General features: G+C 46.9%; 2 protein-coding genes across 3 annotated transcripts; both read right to left on the reverse strand.

Moving 5' to 3' along the window:
* Window positions 1–780: 780 nt before the first annotated feature.
* On the reverse strand, window positions 781–12606 carry LOC134756184 (proline-rich protein 12-like). Its single transcript, XM_063693011.1, has 7 exons — window positions 12387–12606; window positions 10384–12345; window positions 8939–9084; window positions 7461–7607; window positions 7302–7366; window positions 5825–5978; window positions 781–4055 (listed from the first exon to the last, which is right to left on the reverse strand). The coding sequence occupies exons 1-7, from the start codon at window positions 12604–12606 to the stop codon at window positions 3981–3983; spliced, it is 2769 nt and encodes a 922-aa protein (XP_063549081.1). The 3' UTR covers window positions 781–3980.
* LOC134756245 (zinc finger protein 358-like) lies at window positions 12393–21590 on the reverse strand. 2 transcript variants are annotated; one of them, XR_010129108.1, is made up of 9 exons: window positions 21420–21590; window positions 21117–21264; window positions 20386–20758; window positions 19717–19784; window positions 19530–19632; window positions 18398–18492; window positions 18026–18267; window positions 13069–13483; window positions 12393–12550 (listed from the first exon to the last, which is right to left on the reverse strand). XR_010129108.1 is itself a non-coding variant. In XM_063693073.1 (8 exons), the coding sequence occupies exons 3-8, from the start codon at window positions 20729–20731 to the stop codon at window positions 13303–13305; spliced, it is 1035 nt and encodes a 344-aa protein (XP_063549143.1). In that variant the 5' UTR covers window positions 20732–20758; window positions 21117–21264; window positions 21420–21590; the 3' UTR covers window positions 12989–13302. The 2 variants fall into 2 exon arrangements, 1 of the variants encoding a protein (XP_063549143.1); XM_063693073.1 differs by lacking the exon at window positions 12393–12550 and having other exon boundaries at window positions 12989–13483.
* Between the last annotated feature and the right edge of the window lie 1718 nt (window positions 21591–23308).

A 23308-nucleotide genomic window follows, 5' to 3' on the forward strand; every position in this document is an offset into this window, starting at 1 on the left:
TTTTGGCGCGAATTCGACAGAGCGTGATGACGTCACACGTTGGACGGTTCAACTGACCTTTGCTAATAATGACACTTATGTGAACTAATCTGTCGAACGTGTGACGTCACGTGAAGTTTCTCTCACTAGCTTATTTCGCAGGCAAATTTTTGTACTTTTTATTCATTATTTTAAGCAAATAAATGATAATTTAATAACGGAAATGTAATTGTAACATGGTATAACGGTAACAAACATCCGAATAAGAAATATTTCGTTCAAATATAAACTTCATGCATGAGGCTAATTCATTTGTAAGCAAAAATGAAAATTTCATTGACACATTTATTTTGTTCAAACTGCATAACCATAACACCATAAGTACCTACAAGTTAAAATGATTCTGCGCATGATACGCAGGTACCGTACCGGCGACTATGACTGAATCAGCCACACGGCACACGGCAGTTAACTTTAGTGGAGCAATAGCAACCCTCAGTGGCGTAACTAGGGGAAGGGAGGCAGAGGGGGCAAGTGCCCCGGGCGCCATCCAAGGGAGGGGGGCGCCAAAATGGGCAAAAGGCAGCAGCAGGGCCAGCAGGGAAATTTGTCAGTCGTCAGGGGGCGCAAATTTGGTGACTGCCCCGGGTGCCATATCCTCTAGCTACGCCCCTGGCAACACTGTGCAACAGTAGGTAAGTTACCTAATGTTACCATGTTGCTCCACAAAAGTTAACTGCCGTTTGGAAGCACCTAAAGAAATAATTGGAATAAAGTTCTTGATTTTTCTTGTTCACAAAACTGTTAGCCTGTTCATTTAAGTATATTGCAAAGTATTAACAAACATAATCACGTCACTCAGTTATTCAGCGAATAAAATAATAAATAGCATAAATACAACATATTATATCTATAAAGATTGGCTCGATGTATGGAGTTTTGTATCTAATATATGCACTTATCTCATTAGTTGAATGACCGTGTCATGTAGTCTTTTGTTGACATTATTCTAAATTATTAAAATTACAGCTAGATATTCATTATTTTTGCAAATATACAATCTATAACACCGTTACAGAACATTTCATAAATTGCACGGTGCAGAAATAATTTGGCAATCTCATTAACTATAGTAACTACGTTTTGGCACCGCAACGTTCCTAATAATTACCAACGCGGGGGCTGCAGTTTTGCCCTAATAGTATTTAATTTAACTTGGATACGGAAATGTATGTTTATTGTTCAACCCCTCATAACAAGCAACACAAGAATACTTCCTACCATCATCATACTTTACTGAAAATCCGTACAAACTTAGTGGCGTAGCTAGGCGTGGGCGAATGGGGCCTTCGCCCACGGCCTCGCCCTTAGGGGGGCCTCGCAAAGGCAACGTTTTGTATTACCTTGGGAAAACACATTGAAAAGGGCCTCGCAGATGTGGTTTTCGCCCACGGCTAGATTGGTTCGCGCTACGCCACTGGCACTGCGTACTTCTACCTTATTGTAAAAGCATGTCCCACGAACCCGCTGTCATAGAGACGCTCCCATACAATCGAAGTTACGCTCTCATTTTAAAACTACATTCTTAAAATTACATGAAACGTAACATGTATCTATGTCTGGGTGCGTAGACAAGATGCCAATCGTGAACGCGCCGTAGCGAACGAAACGCAACTGTCTCTGTCGCACTAATATGGAAGAGTGATAAAGAGAGATAACTACGCTACGGAGCGTGAACGATTGGCATCTTGTTTAATACGCAACGTAGGCCAATCTAAGGAACGCAGCTATGCGGTGGAATGAGATAGCAATGTCACTTGCTCCCTCTAACGCATAAATGCGTCCCTTAGATTGGCCTACGTTGGCCCAATATGTGGACTCGGCATTATGCAAAGCGCGAGAGCGAGAAGTTATGTACGTATTTAAGTAAAACTTGGATTGTATGGCGGCGCGGCGCGGCGCGGCGGCTAGGTTCGTGCTTGTGACTCATAAGGCCCATCGACTACTTGGCTTGGTTAAAAGGCATTTCTCGAGATCATTCCATTCCATTTATAGACCTTTCTATACAAATACAATATAATCGCCTCCTTTTGCCACCGTTTTACTGAAAGAGATAGATGATTTATTTCGACTTTACCCTGTTGAGAGTGACACACACTTTTTCTCGACTAACATATCACATTTTAAATAAGAATTCCATTTTGAACACATCCTTATGCTCCTAGTTATAAAATAAAATCGTGTAATCGTCTAAGTTAACTCTGCACTGAGGTACGAGGTACCGTGCTACCGTGGCAACACCACACACACAACTCCCTATGAAAATAATGAGAAGTCTGTGATAGAGTGATGCCATATCTAATTATGTAGCTACAGACAGACACACTCTGTGGCTGGGTCGAATTATAAAATCCATCATGGACGAACTAAAGAAGCAAAAAAATGCTCAAACATGGCTCAAACGTTATGTGTTAATGTCACTTTTAAGAAATGTCAACTAGAGATGTAACCATTGTCAATAATAATAGACAACTAGTGATGTGAAAACTACTTTTTGTAAAAGAAGAACTAAGATGTGTGACTGAATACTTAGCATGTAACTCATGTAAGGGTGGCAACACTCAGGTTTAAAAAAAAAGTTATTATCTATGATCGATACACACAAACCACCTTTAAAATGCGACCCAGGACCTAATTTTATAAAAATAAACTAACAATTTTACAAGTGGAAATCAACATTAATGCGATTGACACTTGATGACTTGACTTGACCTTTTGTCCGTGTGGCCGGTTTACACTTGAACTATTGTATTTTTTTTTGTGTTTTCTAGATTAACCGTCTTCCATTCCAGCTCGTTAAAATTATTTAAAAAAAAACTCTATATTAACGCGCCGAATCGAAAACTGACTTGTAATAAAACACCTTGCCTAATAGCCTGTCACACAAAACATAAAATTTAACTAAAAATATTTGTTTATTTCCTAAATATTAACATTATCATTAATTTGATTTCAATCCGGCGCTGTATGTGAGTACTTAGAACAATATATACAACATTTCTTGTCCCTATACCCTATATCGTACTACAAAATTCTTAACTGGTATTTAATATTCAACAAACAGACCACAGAATAATTAATAAATGCTAGAACATAAATATTATTTACACGCATACACTTGACAGGTTATTGTAAAGATTAATTTAAATATTGCACCCGAAAGATCATCGTATCCGCGCAATTTCACCGCGCTTTTATTAATTTAGCTAATTTTAGTCAACAGTTTTATCAGAAGTGCGAGACTTGGCCTCGACAACCTAGCTTTTTGATAATCTAATATCTACATATCTACGTAATTGTAGGATTTTTAGGCCACTCGTACCGATTACAGGTTTCAATATTTATTTACAAATATTCCGTATTTTTTTTTAAAACAACGGATAAATTACAAAATTGATTGTTTTATACATCTGCGTCAAGTCTTTACTTACATCTATTTGAAACTTTGCTGCGTTGCATCGTGCGTCTTCGCCAAACACGTAGTATAATATAATCAAGCTCCAGGAATCCACATGGCGACCGCCATATACAAATGTAGTAAATATAGTTTGTCAAAGGACTGTCTCATTTCAAACATAGACAGAGAGAATCATACTATCTTTGTCTTACACTAGTACTAGCACCCAAAAGAAAAGGATGAGTATAGTTTTTTTTGTTCTTATTTACTGACAATTTAGTTTGACCAACTATAGCTGTTGGATTAACTTATTGTAGGTATATGTATGATAAGGATCATGACTGAATCAAAGTGTGAGTAGGGCTACAAAAATAAAGTGAGAACACGCACTAGAGACAGGTGTGAGCGAGACGCCCCCGTACCGACACGGTGACTGGTGACTGGTGTAGGCTGCAGTACCTGAAGGGCACGTCCACATAATAAAGTGAGAAGGCACGCACTAGAGCCGGCGAGTGTGAGCGAGACGGCACTGGCCTGGAGTGAGCTAGCCGAGCTCCTCGCTGAGCAGCAGCACCTGGAAGGAGGACTCGTCCACCGCGTCCGTGTACATCAGCTCCTCCTGCAAAAAAATATATTTTTTCACTTCAGCAGCTCGAACAAGCCTACTTTCGTCACTCCCTGGAGTGAAACAAAGTAGCCTTTTAATTTAGTGAAGGCCATGAACTGCCACTTCATACTTCTATTACAAATTCTTTTTTTTTTCTCTGTATTATTCTGTGTAATTCTAAATACATTTTAACCTTTAATATGTTCAAACTACTGTGGTGAAAAATTATATGTGTCACGAGAGCTAAGTTATTTTACATTTCGTGGTTTTGAGTCCCTCGCCACGCTCAAGATTCTAACTTAGAATCACTCTCTTCGCTCGTGATTCAATTATAGAATCTCGCTTTCTCGGGACTCAAAATCAACACTCGCAAGAATAACCAACTTTCCTCTCTTGTTACACAAATAACTATTGTTTGTTTAATGCAGGTCCCTGCCCCTGACTACTCCCAACTCCCAAACCATCAAACATCAAACTATCAAAAATATTGAAATATTAGGCGATTGAAACGCCTGTGATATTTACTCTTAAAACTCATAAAACACAGTCGTTCATTATTCTGAAATATTTTAGTGGTTATGTTTTTGTAAGAGTAATAATTTGTTGTAGTTTTGGGTACTGGGTCAGCAGCAGAAGTTGCTAAGCGGGCGAGGTGTTCAAAATGATCTTGACGCGACTTTATTGTTGAGAGAATAAGTGCGTGTCCAGGTAATTTCGAACACCCGCTTAGCAACTTCTGCTGCTGTCTGTACTTCCGATTACTTGAAAAAAAAAAAAACCGACAAGTGCGAGTCGGACTCGCCTACCGAGGGTTCCGTACTTTATAGTATTTGTTGTTATAGCGGCAACACAAAATTGCAGATAAGCAATTAAGAGCTTGCAAAAGGCAAGATAAGAAGACGCGCTAATAGAAACAGAAGGTGTACAATTTCACCGACTCCATCTATCAATTTTACATTTTTGCGACTAAAATCGACACCGGCCTCCAACGTTGTCGATGTGTAAATGCGAATGTGTAGGGTATATACATAGTTTGGTAAAGTATGTAACGAGGCCCATTTAGACGGTGCGAGTTTCTCGGCACGATTATAGTAGCACGAGAATAGTACATTATTGTCGAGGCTCGGAAGTAGCTACTTGCTGGCTGAGGATTCGTTTTAAACGGACGACCTTGGGAGTCCGTTTAATTGAACCCGAAGCCAGCAAGTAGCCTTCCAGCCGAGGCATATATAGTGCTTTTCTCAAAAATGGCGCAATAAATGCAAATATAATAGAAATATTTTACAGAAGCAACATTCTTATGTATATATTTTCACAGAAAAAAGTAAAAAGATTTGCTTTGCCGCCGTTTTATTTTTTTAATTAAAAATGGAAGTGTATTTTTCTGCTGAAAATACGTCAACCTATTTGAGACACCTAAATAGTCGCGGTACCAACATTATAATAATAAGTACTAATCATCTGTTTGGCTGTTTAATGGACCTAAGACTTCATTTGATATGGCCACTTCAACTTTTAAAAAGTTTGGAACTCGACAAATAATGGAATTTGTATGCAACATTGCAGTCCCGAAATCGAGACTTTTTAATTTTTTGACTGACCATAAACTACGCACTTCGCGACCTACTTTTTAACCGGCAACATCGACTTTGCCGTCCATTTTTGAGAAAAATATATAGTGTCATGTAAACTAAACGTACGAGAAGGAGCGATAATCGCTTCGCCTCTGCCGATTGGACGTCTCCGTGTTAACAAAATGTACAATGACAAGTATTGCATACCTGCATGTAGTCGAGCAGGCCGAGCGACGGCGCCGGCGACGGCGACGCGGCCTCCGGCTCCGGCTCCGACCCCGGCGCGGGCGCGGGCGCGGGCGCGGGCGCGGCGCTGCCCGGGACCGTGACCGGGACCGGGACCGCTCCCGGGATCATTTGTCTACGAATGTTCATTTTTATAACAACATCTAGTAAAATAGGTAGCAAGTGGGCTATTTATCACAATAATGTGGATATTAAAATAATATATGGAAAGAATATAATTCAAGTTTATTTTACTTCCAAAAAGGAAAAAGTAAGGCTCCCGTTCGATTCCTTCCAGTATTTCTAAAAAAAGATTGTATAGAAACTATTGTAGGCTCTCGGCGACCTTGACGTCACGTTCACTTAACCTTGTGTTAAGGTGAAATCAGACGGTTCATTTTGTTTTCATTTTCGTGTTTCATTATTCATCTTTCACTCAAAGTGGCACAAAACAAAATGACAAAACAATGAATGAATGAATGAATGATGGTGACAAAATGAACTAAGTGAGAAATGAATTTATTAGTGAAATAATCTAACAGTGTTGGATATTTTCATTTGGCATCTTTCACTCGAATCCTGTGGGTAGTAGCTAGGTTGGTACGTTGGCTTCTTGGAAAAAGCAGGATATGGTATTTGTAGGTACTCTGTAAAAATGTACCAAAGTTCCAAAAACGATCGCCAGTAGCAAGGTAACGCAGTAAAATTTGAAGATTTATTCGGCTAGGTATACTGATGTCACTTATTAAAGTATTTGCTTTCGTTATTAAAGGAACAACTAATAGTAGAAGTTCTTCAAAATTACTTATATTCATCCGCAAATGATTGCGATACAATTCACGATCTTCAATGGCTATTCCCCAACGTATTCGAAGCTCGCACCCGCCACCGTTGACGTGTTCTGCTTGTTAACATCTTTATTAAATTATCACAAATAAAAATGTATCTAAGACGCACAACTTTATTGACGCCATAGTGAAAGAAAATAAAAAGAAAAGAATTTTACCAGCAGCCGTGTGAACATGCAATGAAAGAAAAATGAAACATTCACTCACTCAAGTGAACATTCATTTGAGTGAACCGTCTACGTCTGATCCCTCCTTTAGGAGCGTTTCGCGAGTGAAGTACCTACCACTCGAGGACTTTGACTACCAGTTGTGACTTTTAATTAATGTCATTACCGGGTCTAACGCGATTAAATTTCATTATTTTACCCTTTTTCCGACGTTTCAGCTAGGTTGCACTAGCTGTGGTCACGGAAGACTGACGTCCCAGCAAAATGTCAATTGTGATTTCGGTAAACAACACTTAACTACCCGACATTAGTTTATGTAAATGCCGGCCAGGAACAGGTCGCTGAGCAGTTGAGCACGCAGCACGCCGGCTCCTCCGTCTGACGGAATAGCCTATGGAGTGCTGTCGTATATGTTATACGGTACGGGGAGAGTGGTATACTAACTGCGAGTCCTCGTCGTGCGCGACCAGGAACAGGTCGCTGCGCACGCAGCACGCCGGCTCCTCCGTCTGCAACAACAATATAACGGTCAGATAATATTCACCGCCATAGATCGAACAAGTTCAAGTAAGTGAATATGTTAGTAATCTCTGCGGTACTCACTATGGTGAGCGCGGCTTGCGGCGCCAGCGGCCACGTGCAGTGCGTGCGCGCCGCGCGCCCCTCCCCTCCCGCCGTCTCCCGTCCCGCTCCCTCCCCCACCCCCACCTCCACCGTCTCCCGTCCCCCTCCCAGGGGCACTAGTCGCACCTGCGCACGACATATCCTTAACGTACATGTACCTATAGAGTTCCCGTTTTGCACTAAAGTGTTATAATACTAGTTCATTATATTAATATATATTCGTAACATAAAAGAGTCTGCGTAGAAAAAATAAGAAATAGTATTTTATACAATCGTGATATAATAGAGAGCTTTTCAGTCGAGTACCGTGTTTAAGCAACGAAGCTTGCTGAGTTGCTTAAGTTAAGGTACGAGATTGAAAAGCTTGATTATATCACTATTGTATACAATACTTTTTCTATGAGACAAAAAAATAATACTTTCAACTAGTAGAATCATATAAGTAAACAAACCAAAAGTATACAGCTAAGATACGCGAGCTGCCGCAGCCCGCGATACCTCGCGGCACGGCCGCCGGGCCCGGCGCCCCCGGCGGGTTGGTCACGACACCTCCTCGAAACTCATGAGGCCCTGGTACCTGCTCCTTGCTAAATTCAGTTTTAAGACAGTTTTTTTCTCGATTTTGGCCACCGTAGCCTATGGAGACTAACAAGCAACGCTAAGCGGTTTTCGTAGGGTATGGATTTTGCTATATGAAGGGTGTCACATGCGCATTTCTGACTTCTGAAGCAGTTATTTCTACTACAACATAAAATAAAATGTTTTTGTTGGCCAACCAATCACAAAGCAGATGCGATAATTTGCGTTGAATCGAGTCTCCTTAAACAAGAAACATTTTATCGAAATGTATGAAGTTCTATTTTCAAAATTTTTATAATTGACTAAACCGTATCGACAAAATTCTTATGCTTGAGTCGGAAGTGCCATATACTATCCAACGTTGAAAAGAGTAAGGTTGTAGTGTTGCATGTTAAGTTGTAATACACAGATTATACTCGACGAGTAGAAAAACATATTTTAATAAATACCATTACGAGAATTATTTTCAACGTGATCGAAGGAGCCATTAGACGGATCCACACGGAACCGGCTGCCGAACGAGGCCCGTCTACACGGAAGGAGCCGTTTTGCGCTGCAATATCTTCGCAAAGCGGATCGTTCCGTGTGGATCCGCAGAAAAAAAAACTTTTCTTTTTACGAGCGAAGGGACCTCCGCCCATTTGCTCGGCCGGCTTTTCATATCGTACGTACGAGGAGCCGGAACCCTCCACTCCGCGGGGCCCGACTTGCACCCGGCCAGCCTTTATTAACTGACGAAAGTCGGAACTAAAACGATTGCAGTATCGATCGTCGCGGGAAAAACCGTGTCATGAGCTACGCTTTTCTGGTACGGTTGTAGTTGTTCATGTCCACACATGGCATCGTTGTGATGCAGATGCGAGGGTGCTCCCACTGACCGTGAACTCGTCGTCCAGAGCGGGCGAGCCCGGCGCCCCCTCCCCCGCCCCCGGCTCGTCCGCACACTCCGCCCCCGCCCCCGCCCCCTCCCCCGGCAGCGCCGGCATGCGGGACCGGACCCGCCTACCGCTGCCGTCCGAGCCGTCTGGAAATATTCACGATGACGATCACAATCACATCATATAAATATATGCAAGGTGTAACAAAAATAGTGAGGATCCGTTTAAGGACATATTCGGTATCGTGGTCTGATTATGGTTGAGGAGCACAAGAGGGGATTTTTGGAGTTCCTCGAGCGCGTCAAACACAGAAAACCGCCTACAGAAGCCTAATATTGGCCATTTTGTTCGCAACGCAAATCACCAAATTGTGAGGTGTGGGAACTGCTCACGGCGGCGTTGTGTTGTGATCGGTCGTTCCGAGGCCAGCGCGCTGACACGTGTAAGCGTAGGGATGGGACATGTTCATTACAGGCAGTGGTAATGGTACCTGTGGTACCGTAATTTATTGCGGTAAAATTGTTTATTTTTTATTTTTATTTTATTTTATTTATTAAGGTTTACCAACAGTTATTACTTCTGACATTAAATTTACGTTAAACCATAAGAAACATTCAGTGATGCATAACTAATTAGAGGTAAACACAGCATTTAAAAAAAAAGGAAACAGTAAACTTAAAGTAACAGTTAATGGCTAAATAACAACCTAACCTAACAACCTAATGAAGGTATGTATATACACATACTATTTTTTATGTTAATATTTAATAATTTTCGGAACCTGGGCAATGAGTCAGAATGAACGTCACAGCAGTGGCCGTGCTTGTTTAACAATCTACACAGTCGTGGAATGGGTGAATTGGCGCCTAGGACGGTTTTCCTAATACCGGAGACAGAAGGTCTATTTTGTTTCTAGGATATCTATATGGCACTCTAAATCTTATTTTGCGCAAAAGTTGTGGACAATCTATGTAGTTATTTAAAAGTTTATATAGAAATTGGAGATCTAGTAGATCTCTTCTTTTATCAAGAGTATTGATTTGGAAGTGTCGTAGTCTCTCTGAATAAGATATGTATTTGCTAGCTAGTTGTGTGTGGCTAGATATATGCCAAAGAAATCTCTTCTGCACTCTCTCTATTCTGAGGCAATGGGTTGAAAAGTGTGGCCGCCAGACCGTGCTACAGTATTCTAAGATGTTACGAACGAAGCAGTTGTTGTTATCTATAAAGTCTACAGAAAAAATACTTAATAATATTAAAACAATATATTATTTCTTTAAGTAAGTAGGTACTTTAAAATGTATCAAAAAATTTACTTAGCATATTAACGAGATAGGATTCTAAACGTAAAGTATTATTACTTCTAAATAAATGTCGGCGACAATCATTGTCGACGACATTTATTTACATTTATTATACATACATTATGTATCGGGATGACAGACGGACTGGGCCTGATGCTCGCGCAGGTGTTCCCTTCTGCGGAAGGCTCGGCCGCAGGCGCAGGCGTGCCTCCTCTCCCCCGTGTGTCTCCGACACTATTAGGCGTGCCACATACCCGTGCCGCGGCGGTGCCGGGCCTGATGCTCGCGCAGGTGTTCCCTCCTGCGGAAGGCTCGGCCGCAGGCGCAGGCGTGCCTCCTCTCCCCCGTGTGTCTCCGACACTATTAGGCGTGCCACATACCCGTGCCGCGGCGGTGCCGGGCCTGATGCTCGCGCAGGTGTTCCCTCCTGCGGAAGGCTCGGCCGCAGGCGCAGGCGTGCCTCCTCTCCCCCGTGTGTCTCCGACACTATTAGGCGTGCCACATACCCGTGCCGCGGCGGTGCCGGGCCTGATGCTCGCGCAGGTGTTCCCTCCTGCGGAAGGCTCGGCCGCAGGCGCAGGCGTGCCTCCTCTCCCCCGTGTGTCTCCGACACTATTAGGCGTGCCACATACCCGTGCCGCGGCGGTGCCGGGCCTGATGCTCGCGCAGGTGTTCCCTCCTGCGGAAGGCTCGGCCGCAGGCGCAGGCGTGCCTCCTCTCCCCCGTGTGTCTCCGACACTATTAGGCGTGCCACATACCCGTGCCGCGGCGGTGCCGGGCCTGATGCTCGCGCAGGTGTTCCCTCCTGCGGAAGGCTCGGCCGCAGGCGCAGGCGTGCCTCCTCTCCCCCGTGTGTCTCCGACACTATTAGGCGTGCCACATACCCGTGCCGCGGCGGTGCCGGGCCTGATGCTCGCGCAGGTGTTCCCTCCTGCGGAAGGCTCGGCCGCAGGCGCAGGCGTGCCTCCTCTCCCCCGTGTGTCTCCGACACTATTAGGCGTGCCACATACCCGTGCCGCGGCGGTGCCGGGCCTGATGCTCGCGCAGGTGTTCCCTCCTGCGGAAGGCTCGGCCGCAGGCGCAGGCGTGCCTCCTCTCCCCCGTGTGTCTCCGACACTATTAGGCGTGCCACATACCCGTGCCGCGGCGGTGCCGGGCCTGATGCTCGCGCAGGTGTTCCCTCCTGCGGAAGGCTCGGCCGCAGGCGCAGGCGTGCCTCCTCTCCCCCGTGTGTCTCCGACACTATTAGGCGTGCCACATACCCGTGCCGCGGCGGTGCCGGGCCTGATGCTCGCGCAGGTGTTCCCTCCTGCGGAAGGCTCGGCCGCAGGCGCAGGCGTGCCTCCTCTCCCCCGTGTGTCTCCGACACTATTAGGCGTGCCACATACCCGTGCCGCGGCGGTGCCGGGCCTGATGCTCGCGCAGGTGTTCCCTCCTGCGGAAGGCTCGGCCGCAGGCGCAGGCGTGCCTCCTCTCCCCCGTGTGTCTCCGACACTATTAGGCGTGCCACATACCCGTGCCGCGGCGGTGCCGGGCCTGATGCTCGCGCAGGTGTTCCCTCCTGCGGAAGGCTCGGCCGCAGGCGCAGGCGTGCCTCCTCTCCCCCGTGTGTCTCCGACACTATTAGGCGTGCCACATACCCGTGCCGCGGCGGTGCCGGGCCTGATGCTCGCGCAGGTGTTCCCTCCTGCGGAAGGCTCGGCCGCAGGCGCAGGCGTGCCTCCTCTCCCCCGTGTGTCTCCGACACTATTAGGCGTGCCACATACCCGTGCCGCGGCGGTGCCGGGCCTGATGCTCGCGCAGGTGTTCCCTCCTGCGGAAGGCTCGGCCGCAGGCGCAGGCGTGCCTCCTCTCCCCCGTGTGTCTCCGACACTATTAGGCGTGCCACATACCCGTGCCGCGGCGGTGCCGGGCCTGATGCTCGCGCAGGTGTTCCCTCCTGCGGAAGGCTCGGCCGCAGGCGCAGGCGTGCCTCCTCTCCCCCGTGTGTCTCCGACACTATTAGGCGTGCCACATACCCGTGCCGCGGCGGTGCCGGGCCTGATGCTCGCGCAGGTGTTCCCTCCTGCGGAAGGCTCGGCCGCAGGCGCAGGCGTGCCTCCTCTCCCCCGTGTGTCTCCGACACTATTAGGCGTGCCACATACCCGTGCCGCGGCGGTGCCGGGCCTGATGCTCGCGCAGGTGTTCCCTCCTGCGGAAGGCTCGGCCGCAGGCGCAGGCGTGCCTCCTCTCCCCCGTGTGTCTCCGCGCGTGACGCAGCAGCTTCGACGCCGTGCGGAACGCCCAGGGGCAGCCCGGGTGCTTACATCTGCGACCATTATAAACATCTATTGAAAAAACTAAAAATTCAAAATCGATCGCCATCTCAAATATTTTTTCTACAGTTTTATTTCATCGATCTTGATTCCAAAATAAGCTAGATAACAACTTCGAGAGTCACAGACACACCAAAAAACATGCTAGTTAAAAATGGAAATAAGAATCAAAATAACAATTTTGCTAAGCTTCCTGAAGTTCTGGCTTCTTCTCCAGCGCTCAAACGGATCATAATGTCGATACAGTTTTGATCCAAGGATCGTTAACACTTCGTTTAGTACGACAGTCGACTCCTGACAGGTAACAAAATCTGACGAAACCTGACGAAGTAGCGAACAGCAAACTAAAAGAACAAATAGAACAATCACGAACCTGTAGTCCTCACCTGTAGGGCCTGTCACCGGTGTGTGCTCTGGTGATGGCGTGTTCCCGGAGCCTGCAGGGCTGCCTGAAGGCGCGTCCACGCCCGGGCCACAGACAGTGGTGCAGGGCGCCACCTGCAGTCCTCACCTGTAGGGCCTGTCGCCGGTGTGTGCTCGGGCGTGTTCCCGGAGCCTGCAGGGCTGCCTGAAGGCGCGTCCACGCCCGGGCCACAGACAGTGGTGCAGGGCGCCACCTGCAGTCCTCACCTGTAGGGCCTGTCGCCGGTGTGTGCTCGGGCGTGTTCCCGGAGCCTGCAGGGCTGCCTGAAGGCGCGTCCACGCCCGGGCCACAGACAGTGGTGCAGGGCGCCACCTGCAGTCCTCACCTGTAGGGCCTGTCGCCGGTGTGTGCTCGGGCGTGTTCCCGGAGCCTGCAGGGCTGCCTGAAGGCGCGGCCACACCCGGGCCACAGACAGTGGTGCAGGGCTCCGGGCGCGGCGTGCGCGCGGGCGTGCGCGCGGAGCCCCACCGCCCAGAAAAAGCGACGCCCGCACTCCTCGCAACTGATGTAGACAATATAATAATATAAATCGACAATACACACATGACAGATTTTGAAAAACTGTTCTATAATGTTAAGGAACAAATTATTTACTATGAATAACATATTTCTGCATTTACCTAATAAAGGTTTAGTAGGAAAAAACTACATTTTAGTTTTTAGATTTAAAATTCGCTCCAAAACGCTTGGCCGGCGCACAAGGCGCGACGCAGCGCCGCCCATGCTAACAGGTTAGCGACGACAAACAGACTGCGTCCCGCCCCCGCCGACCCCGCGCGTCCACGCGGCGCGGACGCGGCGCCGCCCATGCTAACAGGTTAGCGACGACAAACAGACTGCGTCCCGCCCCCGCCGGTCCCGCGCGTCCACGCGGCGCGGACGCGGCGCCGCCCATGCTAACAGGTTAGCGACGACCAACAGACTGCGTCGCGCCCCCGCCGGTCCCGCGCGTCCACGCGGCGCGGACGCGGCGCCGCCCATGCTAACAGGTTAGCGACGACAAACAGACTGCGTCCCGCCCCCGCCGGCCCCGCGCGTCCACGCGGCGCGGACGCGGCGCCGCCAATGCTAACAGGTTAGCGACGACAAACAGACTGCGTCCCGCCCCCGCCGGCCCCGCGCGTCCACGCGGCGCGGACGCGGCGCCGCCCATGCTAACAGGTTAGCGACGACAAACAGACTGCGTCCCGCCCCCGCCGGCCCCGCGCGTCCACGCGGCGCGGACGCGGCGCCGCCCATGCTAACAGGTTAGCGACGACAAACAGACTGCGTCCCGCCCCCGCCGGCCCCGCGCGTCCACGCGGCGCGGACGCGGCGCCGCCCATGCTAACAGGTTAGCGACGACAAACAGACTGCGTCCCGCCCCCGCCGGCCCCGCGCGTCCACGCGGCGCGGACGCGGCGCCGCCCATGCTAACAGGTTAGCGACGACAAACAGACTGCGTCCCGCCCCCGCCGGCCCCGCGCGTCCACGCGGCGCGGACGCGGCGCCGCCCATGCTAACAGGTTAGCGACGACCAACAGACTGCGTCCCGCCCCCGCCGGTCCCGCGCGTCCACGCGGCGCGGACGCGGCGCCGCCCATGCTAACAGGTTAGCGACGACCAACAGACTGCGTCCCGCCCCCGCCGGTCCCGCGCGTCCACGCGGCGCGGACGCGGCGCCGCCAATGCTAACAGGTTAGCGACGACCAACAGACTGCGTCCCGCCCCCGCCAGTCCCGCGCGTCCACGCGGCGCGGACGCGGCGCCGCCCATGCTAACAGGTTAGCGACGACAAACAGACTGCGTCCCGCCCCCGCCGGCCCCGCGCGTCCACGCGGCGCGGACGCGGCGCCGCCCATGCTAACAGGTTAGCGACGACCAACAGACTGCGTCCCGCCCCCGCCGGTCCCGCGCGTCCACGCGGCGCGGACGCGGCGCCGCCCATGCTAACAGGTTAGCGACGACCAAGACTGCGTCCCGCCCCCGCCGGTCCCGCGCGTCCACGCGGCGCGGACGCGGCGCCGCCCATGCTAACAGGTTAGCGACGACCAACAGACTGCGTCCCGCCCCCGCCGGTCCCGCGCGTCCACGCGGCGCGGACGCGGCGCCGCCCATGCTAACAGGTTAGCGACGACCAACATACTGCGTCCCGCCCCCGCCGGTCCCGCGCGTCCACGCGGCGCGGACGCGGCGCCGCCCATGCTAACAGGTTAGCGACGACCAACAGACTGCGTCCCGCCCCCGCCGGTCCCGCGCGTCCACGCGGCGCGGACGCGGCGCCGCCCATGCTAACAGGTTAGCGACGACCAACAGACTGCGTCCCGCCCCCGCCGGCCCCGCGCGTCCACGCGGCGCCGCCCATGCTAACAGGTTAGCGACGACCAACAGACTGCGTCCCGCCCCCGCCGGTCCCGCGCGTCCACGCGGCGCGGACGCGGCGCCGCCCATGCTAACAGGTTAGCGACGACCAACAGACTGCGTCCCGCCCCCGCCGGTCCCGCGCGTCCACGCGGCGCGGACGCGGCGCCGCCCATGCTAACAGGTTAGCGACGACAAACAGACTGCGTCCCGCCCCCGCCGGTCCCGCGCGTCCACGCGGCGCGGACGCGGCGCCGCCCATGCTAACAGGTTAGCGACGACAAACAGACTGCGTCCCGCCCCCGCCGGCCCCGCGCGTCCACGCGGCGCCGGCGCTGCGTCACGCCGTGTGTTTGGCCAAGCCTTATAGTACAGCGGCCAGATGGCCTAAAACACCATTCGATGTGACTGTACAGTATACTACCGACAAGTGGTATCGTTGTGTTCGGTAGAGTCTACTGAGTACGAAATAACAACTTGTCACTTTCTAAGAGTGTGGGGGGATAACTGTGACGTCACAAAATCGGCAGTACAAAGTTTTTAACTTTTTTCTTTTAAACATACCATGTGGGGTACCAAATGAAAGGGCATTGTGAGTAGATTACAAATATATAACATAGTCTAACATTTTCACTGGTTGGTCTAACAAAATATTAGAAAATGATCAAAAATTTCACAATTCAGAGTTGACTCTGAACTGCTCTAAATTGAATATGGCTGAAGTCAAGGTCATATAAACAAAACCTAGGTACGTTCTCTAGGCGTTCCTTAGAAGCTTATTAAATAATTTGTTTATTTCGTATTATTAAAAATGAATACCAAAGTGTATAAATGTTGTGCGGTTCCTGAGTGTAATAATAATAATACATCAATGACAACTCCTAATTACTTATTTGTGCATGTTCCACACAATAGAATAGAATAGAATAATATTTATTCAGGCAACACATCATTATTACATTACAAAGATACATTAACAACAAGAAAGAAAAACAAAAAAACAAAAAAAAAAGTGAAAAATACAAAACTAACAGATAAGGATGTGAGGCTGAAATGGTCTCCACTCAGCAATGCAGTTGGCACGACTAAGCGTTGTCAACGGCGCTGGTTTTCTGTGGAGCCAGGAGGAGAGGAGGTGTGCGGAACGGCATACTGCGCGACTTGTGTGTCAGGTAATAATAAATAAATAAACATTTGTCAATAGTAAATATGAAATATAAATACTTGTATATTACAGCAAAGGTACACGTATTATACATATAAATTCATTATATTGCGGTAACTAGAAATAGACTTGGGGGTTAGTAATATTTAGGAACTGGAGCTATGTAGAATGATGCCCTTAGGCAGCAATACCTTGTTGAGCTATTAGGTGTGTTTTCAGTTTGGTCTTGAACCTACTAACAGTCATGCTCTCCCAAATAGGAGGTGGAAGGTTGTTCCAGCATTTCGTGGCAGCATAACGAAAACTGCCACGAAATGCAGCGGTATTGTGCCTTGGGCAAACCAGTCGGGGAACACGTCTAATACGACGCTGGTAGAAGACCATCTTATCGTGCAAATATGTGGGTTTCTTGCTGTTGCAAATACCAAATAAGAGTGTGGCAAAATGTAGGGTACGTCGACCATCCATATTTAAAAGCTTGTTCATATTGAGTTCACAACACGAAACAAGTAGCTTAAACTTGCAAGGCGAGACAACGACCGTATTGTTCCCTGTTCAATGGCGGGATTGACAATCCCATTGTTTTGGGTCGAGTGGGTCTGGCAGTTCCCTTGCCGAGCTGTAGACTGTAGACTGGAGGGTGCGAGTACTGGGCGCGGCGTCGCCGGCGCCTCCTGGCGCGTCCTGACACACGCACTGTCCGCGCAGCCAACGCACCCACCGCCCCACCGCCAGCGCCCGGGCCATCTCCCTTGTATTGTATTGTATTATAGTTCGGGCGATTTTCCGCAACTCGACGACAGGCGCCTATTTTGCATGTCATGGAGGTGCGCTAGTCCTGCCAGCCATCTCCCTTATTAATAATATCATTACACAGGTCCCGGATGCCGACATATTTGCAGATAGGCCGGGAAAGTTCATCAAAGCCGCCATAACGGCTTTGAACTGCACCCAACTTAGTAATTAACAATTAATTAATAATTTTATTGTTTATTGACTACGCTGTTTTATTATTCTTTATGTTGGACTTGCTTGTTTAACCGTAATTAGTGTTTTGTTGTTCTTCTATGTAGTTTGTAATTTTATGATGTTATTTGTGTCCGAATTTTGTATTTGTTAATTAATTATGCATAATGTTTACCGTGTAAGCGATTTGGTATATTACTGTAAGCTTATATTAGAGAATAAATAAATGAAATGAAATGAAGTAATGCCGTAAACGAGGGTAGTTTCTGGCCCCCCCTGCCGCCACCGGCGCCCGCGCCGAGTCATCGGGCGCGGAGGGCTGCGGCCCGCAGTCTGCGCCGGTCCGTCACCGTCGACGCAAGCTCCTGATGACGCTCCTCGGTACGGAGTGAAACACGTCGAGCGTTTTCGACTTAAAATACGTGAGTGACCCGTTATTAATATATTTAATATATCTTTAATTTTTAATACGTATAAAGTATGGGTGATTTACGAGTTTGATATATAACGAAGGCGTCGCTTGTTGTGCGAGTGGAGTGTAGTGTAGTGTAGTGTAGTGTGTAGTGTCCGTACCCGTGAAGCGCATCCTTAGGCCCGTGGTCCTCCCTCAGATGGCGCGCCAGCTGGTCCCGCGCCGCGAACACGCGCCGGCACCTCCCTCCCTCCCCCTCCACCCCCGCCGCCTCCCCCGCCGGACACTCCACGGCGGCGGGGGGTGGGGGAGGGGGAGGGGGGCGCTGCTTGTTGTGCACGCCGCGGTGCCGGCGCAGCTTCTGCTCCGTGACGAACGCTTTGTTGCAGTCTGGCTCGTCGCACTAAAAGGTGCAGGTGCGGGTTTACTTCATGATATAAACTTATTAAATTTATTTATCTACAAAACATATGTACAATAGGACACTTATATAAGTCAATACAAATACGAGATAAACGACTTGAATGATCCACCTTGAACTTCCCAGGCCGGATGGTGACGAGGTCGCAGTCGAGTGACGGCAAGTCCGCATCCGACTTGTCCTCCGGCATCTCTTGCAATTCATCATCTACACATCATAAAATGGTTATCATTAATTTACTTTCTGTTTAACTATTTCCTATGTCACCTACAAAGCAATTTTTGGGCCCACGCCACTGATGCCACCAGGCACCATGTATTAATATAGAAAGCTTATAGTCCATCTAAGCTAACTATGCACCGACTTGAACAGAACAAAGTGTGAAGGTATTGTATTGTAAAGTCCCAGTAAATCCCTCGGGATATCTATATTAGCGGGAGCACAAGGAAAACAACCGTTAGGAATGTTCATATACCTATTGCAAGAATGAGTGTTAAATAGCCGATATATGCGTCGACTTTTAAGAGAGCCTTTAATACGTCATAACGAAGGTGTATACGAGTTTCCAGCTTATTATCTCTCAGTCCGAGGTTGACCCCCTTTTTAGGCTTAAGATGACTGGCCCACTAGTAATACATGTTAAAATTGGTTCAATCAATGTATCTTTGCCACTAGTAATACATGTTAAAATTGGTTCAATCAATGTATCTTTGCCACTAGTAATACATGTTAAAATTGGTTCAATCAATGTATCTTTGCCACTAGTAATACATGTTAAAATTGATTCAATCCATGTATCTTTGCCACTAGTAATACATGTTAAAATTGGTTCAATCAATGTATCTTTGCCACTAGTAATACATGTTAAAAATGGTTCAATCAATGTATCTTTGCCACTAGTAATACATGTTAAAATTTATTCAATCAATGTATCTTTGCCACTAGTAATACATGTTAAAATTGATTCAATCAATGTATCTTTGCCACTAGTAATACATGTTAAAATTGGTTCAATCAATGTATCTTTGCCACTAGTAATACATGTTAAAATTGGTTCAATCAATGTATCTTTGCCACTAGTAATATATGTTAAAAGCATTAACGTAATTATTAGATTACTACAACAAATAATTGTTCAAATTTTGGAGTACTACATACCTTCAACAGTTTGTGCATTATATGCCAATATCTAAGGAATGGGACTGTTTCATATGTATAATTTAAAATGTGAACGTAATACATACAAGGTTCCATTATGATCTCATCTGTGTCATTTTCAAAATCTATTTGCCATTTTTGAACTGAACTGTTTTCCAATTTACTCTGAGCTTCATATAGTGTTTTGTACTGTAATAAAAATAATTTGATAAAATTTTCGACATTTTATTAAATCATTTACTTGAACAAGATAAATAAAGAACAACAGCCTACCTGTGTCTGGCCGCCGTTCAAGAAAGCCTCTACGTCGACAACCTCCGGCTCTGTGTTGTGCTGTATTTCTGTAACACCATACCAATAACATTCGGTATTCGGCAAAAAATGCACGAAATTTACATAAACACAATAAATTTAAAAAAAGTTCTAGAGATTGTGACATTTATGTGAGAATGTTATTTATTGCCTGATTGCTTTTTATGCTCCACCCATAACTCTAAGTAGAACAAGATATTCATTTGGCCAAAAAGTCCCAAAACTTGTAGTTCAAAACTCCAATAACAATTTTTGTTTCCTGCATGGGATTGAGGATTGTTTAGCTCTCCCTCTCCTATCTATCTCCTATTTAGTAGAAGCACCCCATGGGTTGTTCAGTACAGTACAAACACATTGTATTTAGTGTATCAGAATTTATTTTTCACTGTTTTTATGATTAAATTTTCTAAGCAATTTTTTGATACTTTGTCACAGAAAAAGGGACTCCTAAAACGCATTTGTGTGGGACAACGGTAGACAAATTTGTGGATTGTGTCAGTATTTAATAAGATAATTAATTTCATTGGAATGGCAGCATGAAATTTGTACCAATCACGACTCTATCTATACTTAGTAAGAAAGGGGTGATAAAATGAAGATTTGAGCACAACAGCATGTAACAAAGCATACCATCAACAAGAGTCTCCTCCACATTAGTTTCTTGGTCGTGTGTGTCCATCATCTCCTGTGTGTGTGTACACACACTTGTAGCTGCAGGGACGTCACTTGGTCTGCATGCCACATCTTGCGCCAACACCTCCAACTGCACCTTCTTACCAGGTCTTGACACACCCCAATCCTCTGCAGTATTGTTTCTGGCTGTGTCTGGCAGCCTGGGCCCCGCTGTGGTTGCTGTGGGCGCCAGACTGAGCTTGCAGGGCCCAGATTTGATAGCAGTGACCTTGGTCTTCCGCCGCAAGATGTTAGGCTTCTGGAAGGTCTTCTTAGACGGGCTGAGCTTATGAGAAACAAACATGATTGGTGTATATATTTATCTCAGCATCTGAAATTAAATAGAGTATATGTACAACGATACAAGGCCTTTAACAAGATGGGAAGATGAACCTAAACCAATGGCGGGCCCGAAATGGAGGATGGTTGCCCGTGACAGACTACAGTTGAAAGAGCTAATAGCTAAGAGCTATATTCTAGTCTCTTACTTGGAACAAAAGGCTTTATAGGTCTATACCTATATATATAATGTTACAAGTGTAGTTCTGATTTTAATAACAAAACTTCCGTGAGACACAGACATATTAAACATATTAATAACGGGTCACTCACATATATTAAAATACGTGAGTGACCCGTTATTAATATGTAGTTCTGATTTTTGTAGTAGCCAGTAGGATTTTGCTAACCTGTAGTCTTGAGAGAGTAGCAACCGAGTTACAACCGCTGTGCAGGTTTGTTTGGTTCAAGTAGGCGTAGTTCTTTATTAGCCCATGTCGTATCTGCCATTTCTTTGTTTTCTCAACGTCTGGCAAATTAAGGCACATCTTAAGGCGCCTACAAAGTCACAGTTAATAATAGCCAGAAAAAACGAGTGGAATTAAAACATGAGTTAATACGATTAACCATTAGCATATTGAATAATGGTGTAAGGAGCAGAGAATAATAATTATAATAAAATACAATACATTGGAATTAATAAATAAACTAACCTCAAACACTTCACTTTCACAGCATTAATTCAGCCCATTATACAAAAGTTGACACCTATCACAGATTTCTGGATATACGCTAAGATACAGACCGAGATTCGAGTATAAAATACTCTCTAAATATAAAATGTTATCAGCAAAAGCTACTAAATATCTGAAATAAATCTCTCGACTATTATTTGTATTGATAAATACATAAATACAAATGTCAAATCAAATAGGAACTTTCAGACCACAGATAAAGTAGGCGTAGTAGATGTATTGGCTCCTGTCAAGGGCCTGACACTCTTTAATAGAGAAAGATAGTCTTATTGCGATTCCTATAACAGGAAAGAGAAAATAGTGGCATGCTTTGTCCTTATCACCGACCGGATGGCATCATTTATCATTTATTTATTGTATTGTCATGTACATAATAGGTGTTACATAATATAAAGTCAGATCATGACACCCTGTAAGGGCACACAATAGTAATATTATTCTAGGCTAATTACATTTACTTATTAGTAATCAATTTAAATTAAAATAAAATAAATGACCGCAAATCTTAAAACTAAATCTAAGAATATAAGAATATAATCATAGGTAGAAGGCGATGGCGAAATACCGAAATTTATATAAGTGAAAGAGAAATAATCCTATGCTGCCCAAATTTTATATGAATATTCCTTCTCTTACCCCCGGTCGCTCGGTGGCGCGTCTATAACTAGACTCTCTACTATTTCTATGGCTCCTGTACACCATGGCCCAGCGTAGGCCAGTCATAAGCCCGCTCCAGTCCAGACTACGCGGCGCGAAGACGCGAACGTGCGCGAACGCGAGTGTAGAGTCGACTTCGCTGATTAGCGAACTGTGGAGGGCCCTTAAGGGACAAAGGGACGCAGCTATGCGGTGGAATGAGATAGCAATATCACTTGCTCTCTCTAACGCATAAATGTTTCCCTTGGACTGGCTGACACTGGGCCATGGTGTACAGTCTGGCAAAAAAGAGTAGAAATTAAAAAGTGGCAACACTGTAGTGTCGTCCCTTTCAAATCAATCTAAGAAAAACGGGACGGCACTACAGTGTTGCCACTTTTTAATTTCTACTCTTTTTGCCAGACTACAGGAGCCTAAATAAGGGATGTCATTCACTATCCATCTACCCCAACTGAATTTGGTGTAAAATTTGTACAATTTTATCAATAAATATAACTTATCTTACCTATCTTAATATGCCATGTCTTTTTCTTTTGAGAGGGATGGGTAGTCTATTTCGCGGGAGAGATACTGTCGCGCCACTCCTGTCCTGTTCTATACAAATATTATTATACTCTTTGCTCATGTTCTCCTGTGCTAGGCCTACAGCGCAAAGCTACAGCGTTAGTCCTATAGGGGACCCCCTAACTCCAAAAAATACCGTTAAACAGGGGCGTATTTACCCTAGGGCCAAGGGGGCCATGGCCCGGGGCGGCAGGCTGCGGGGGGCGGCGCAGGCCGCCGCTGCCTTTCAGTTGCTTTCAATTTTGGGTGCCTCTGTGGCGCTCCAATTTATTTTTTGTGGTGTTACTGGTACTAGACATAATTTAATTTCAAGTAAGTAACTACTTGTCTTATTCGTTGTCTACTTCCAGTAGACATTACAATTTTTACAGTGCGTTTACGCCCCTTTGCCTTCTACCATCTTTACCCACGTCGGATTGTCGTCGAGTTCTCATGATGTCGCCCTGTGACGTCGCTCTTCACATCGCCTTAAGGCCGCGGGCTCCAGTTAATGCTTTTTAGCGCTGCATGCTTGACAGCATAAACGCCGTGAGCGACGTCTAGGCGCCGGCCATTGCGTCAGCAGCCGCTATATCGTGTACGACGTCCGTACCTCTGTGGCGCACAGCGTCCAGACGCTGTTGCCG

This window comes from Cydia strobilella, chromosome 3 (genome assembly GCF_947568885.1).
Source record: "Cydia strobilella chromosome 3, ilCydStro3.1, whole genome shotgun sequence".
Taxonomy (NCBI): Eukaryota; Metazoa; Arthropoda; class Insecta; order Lepidoptera; family Tortricidae; genus Cydia; species Cydia strobilella.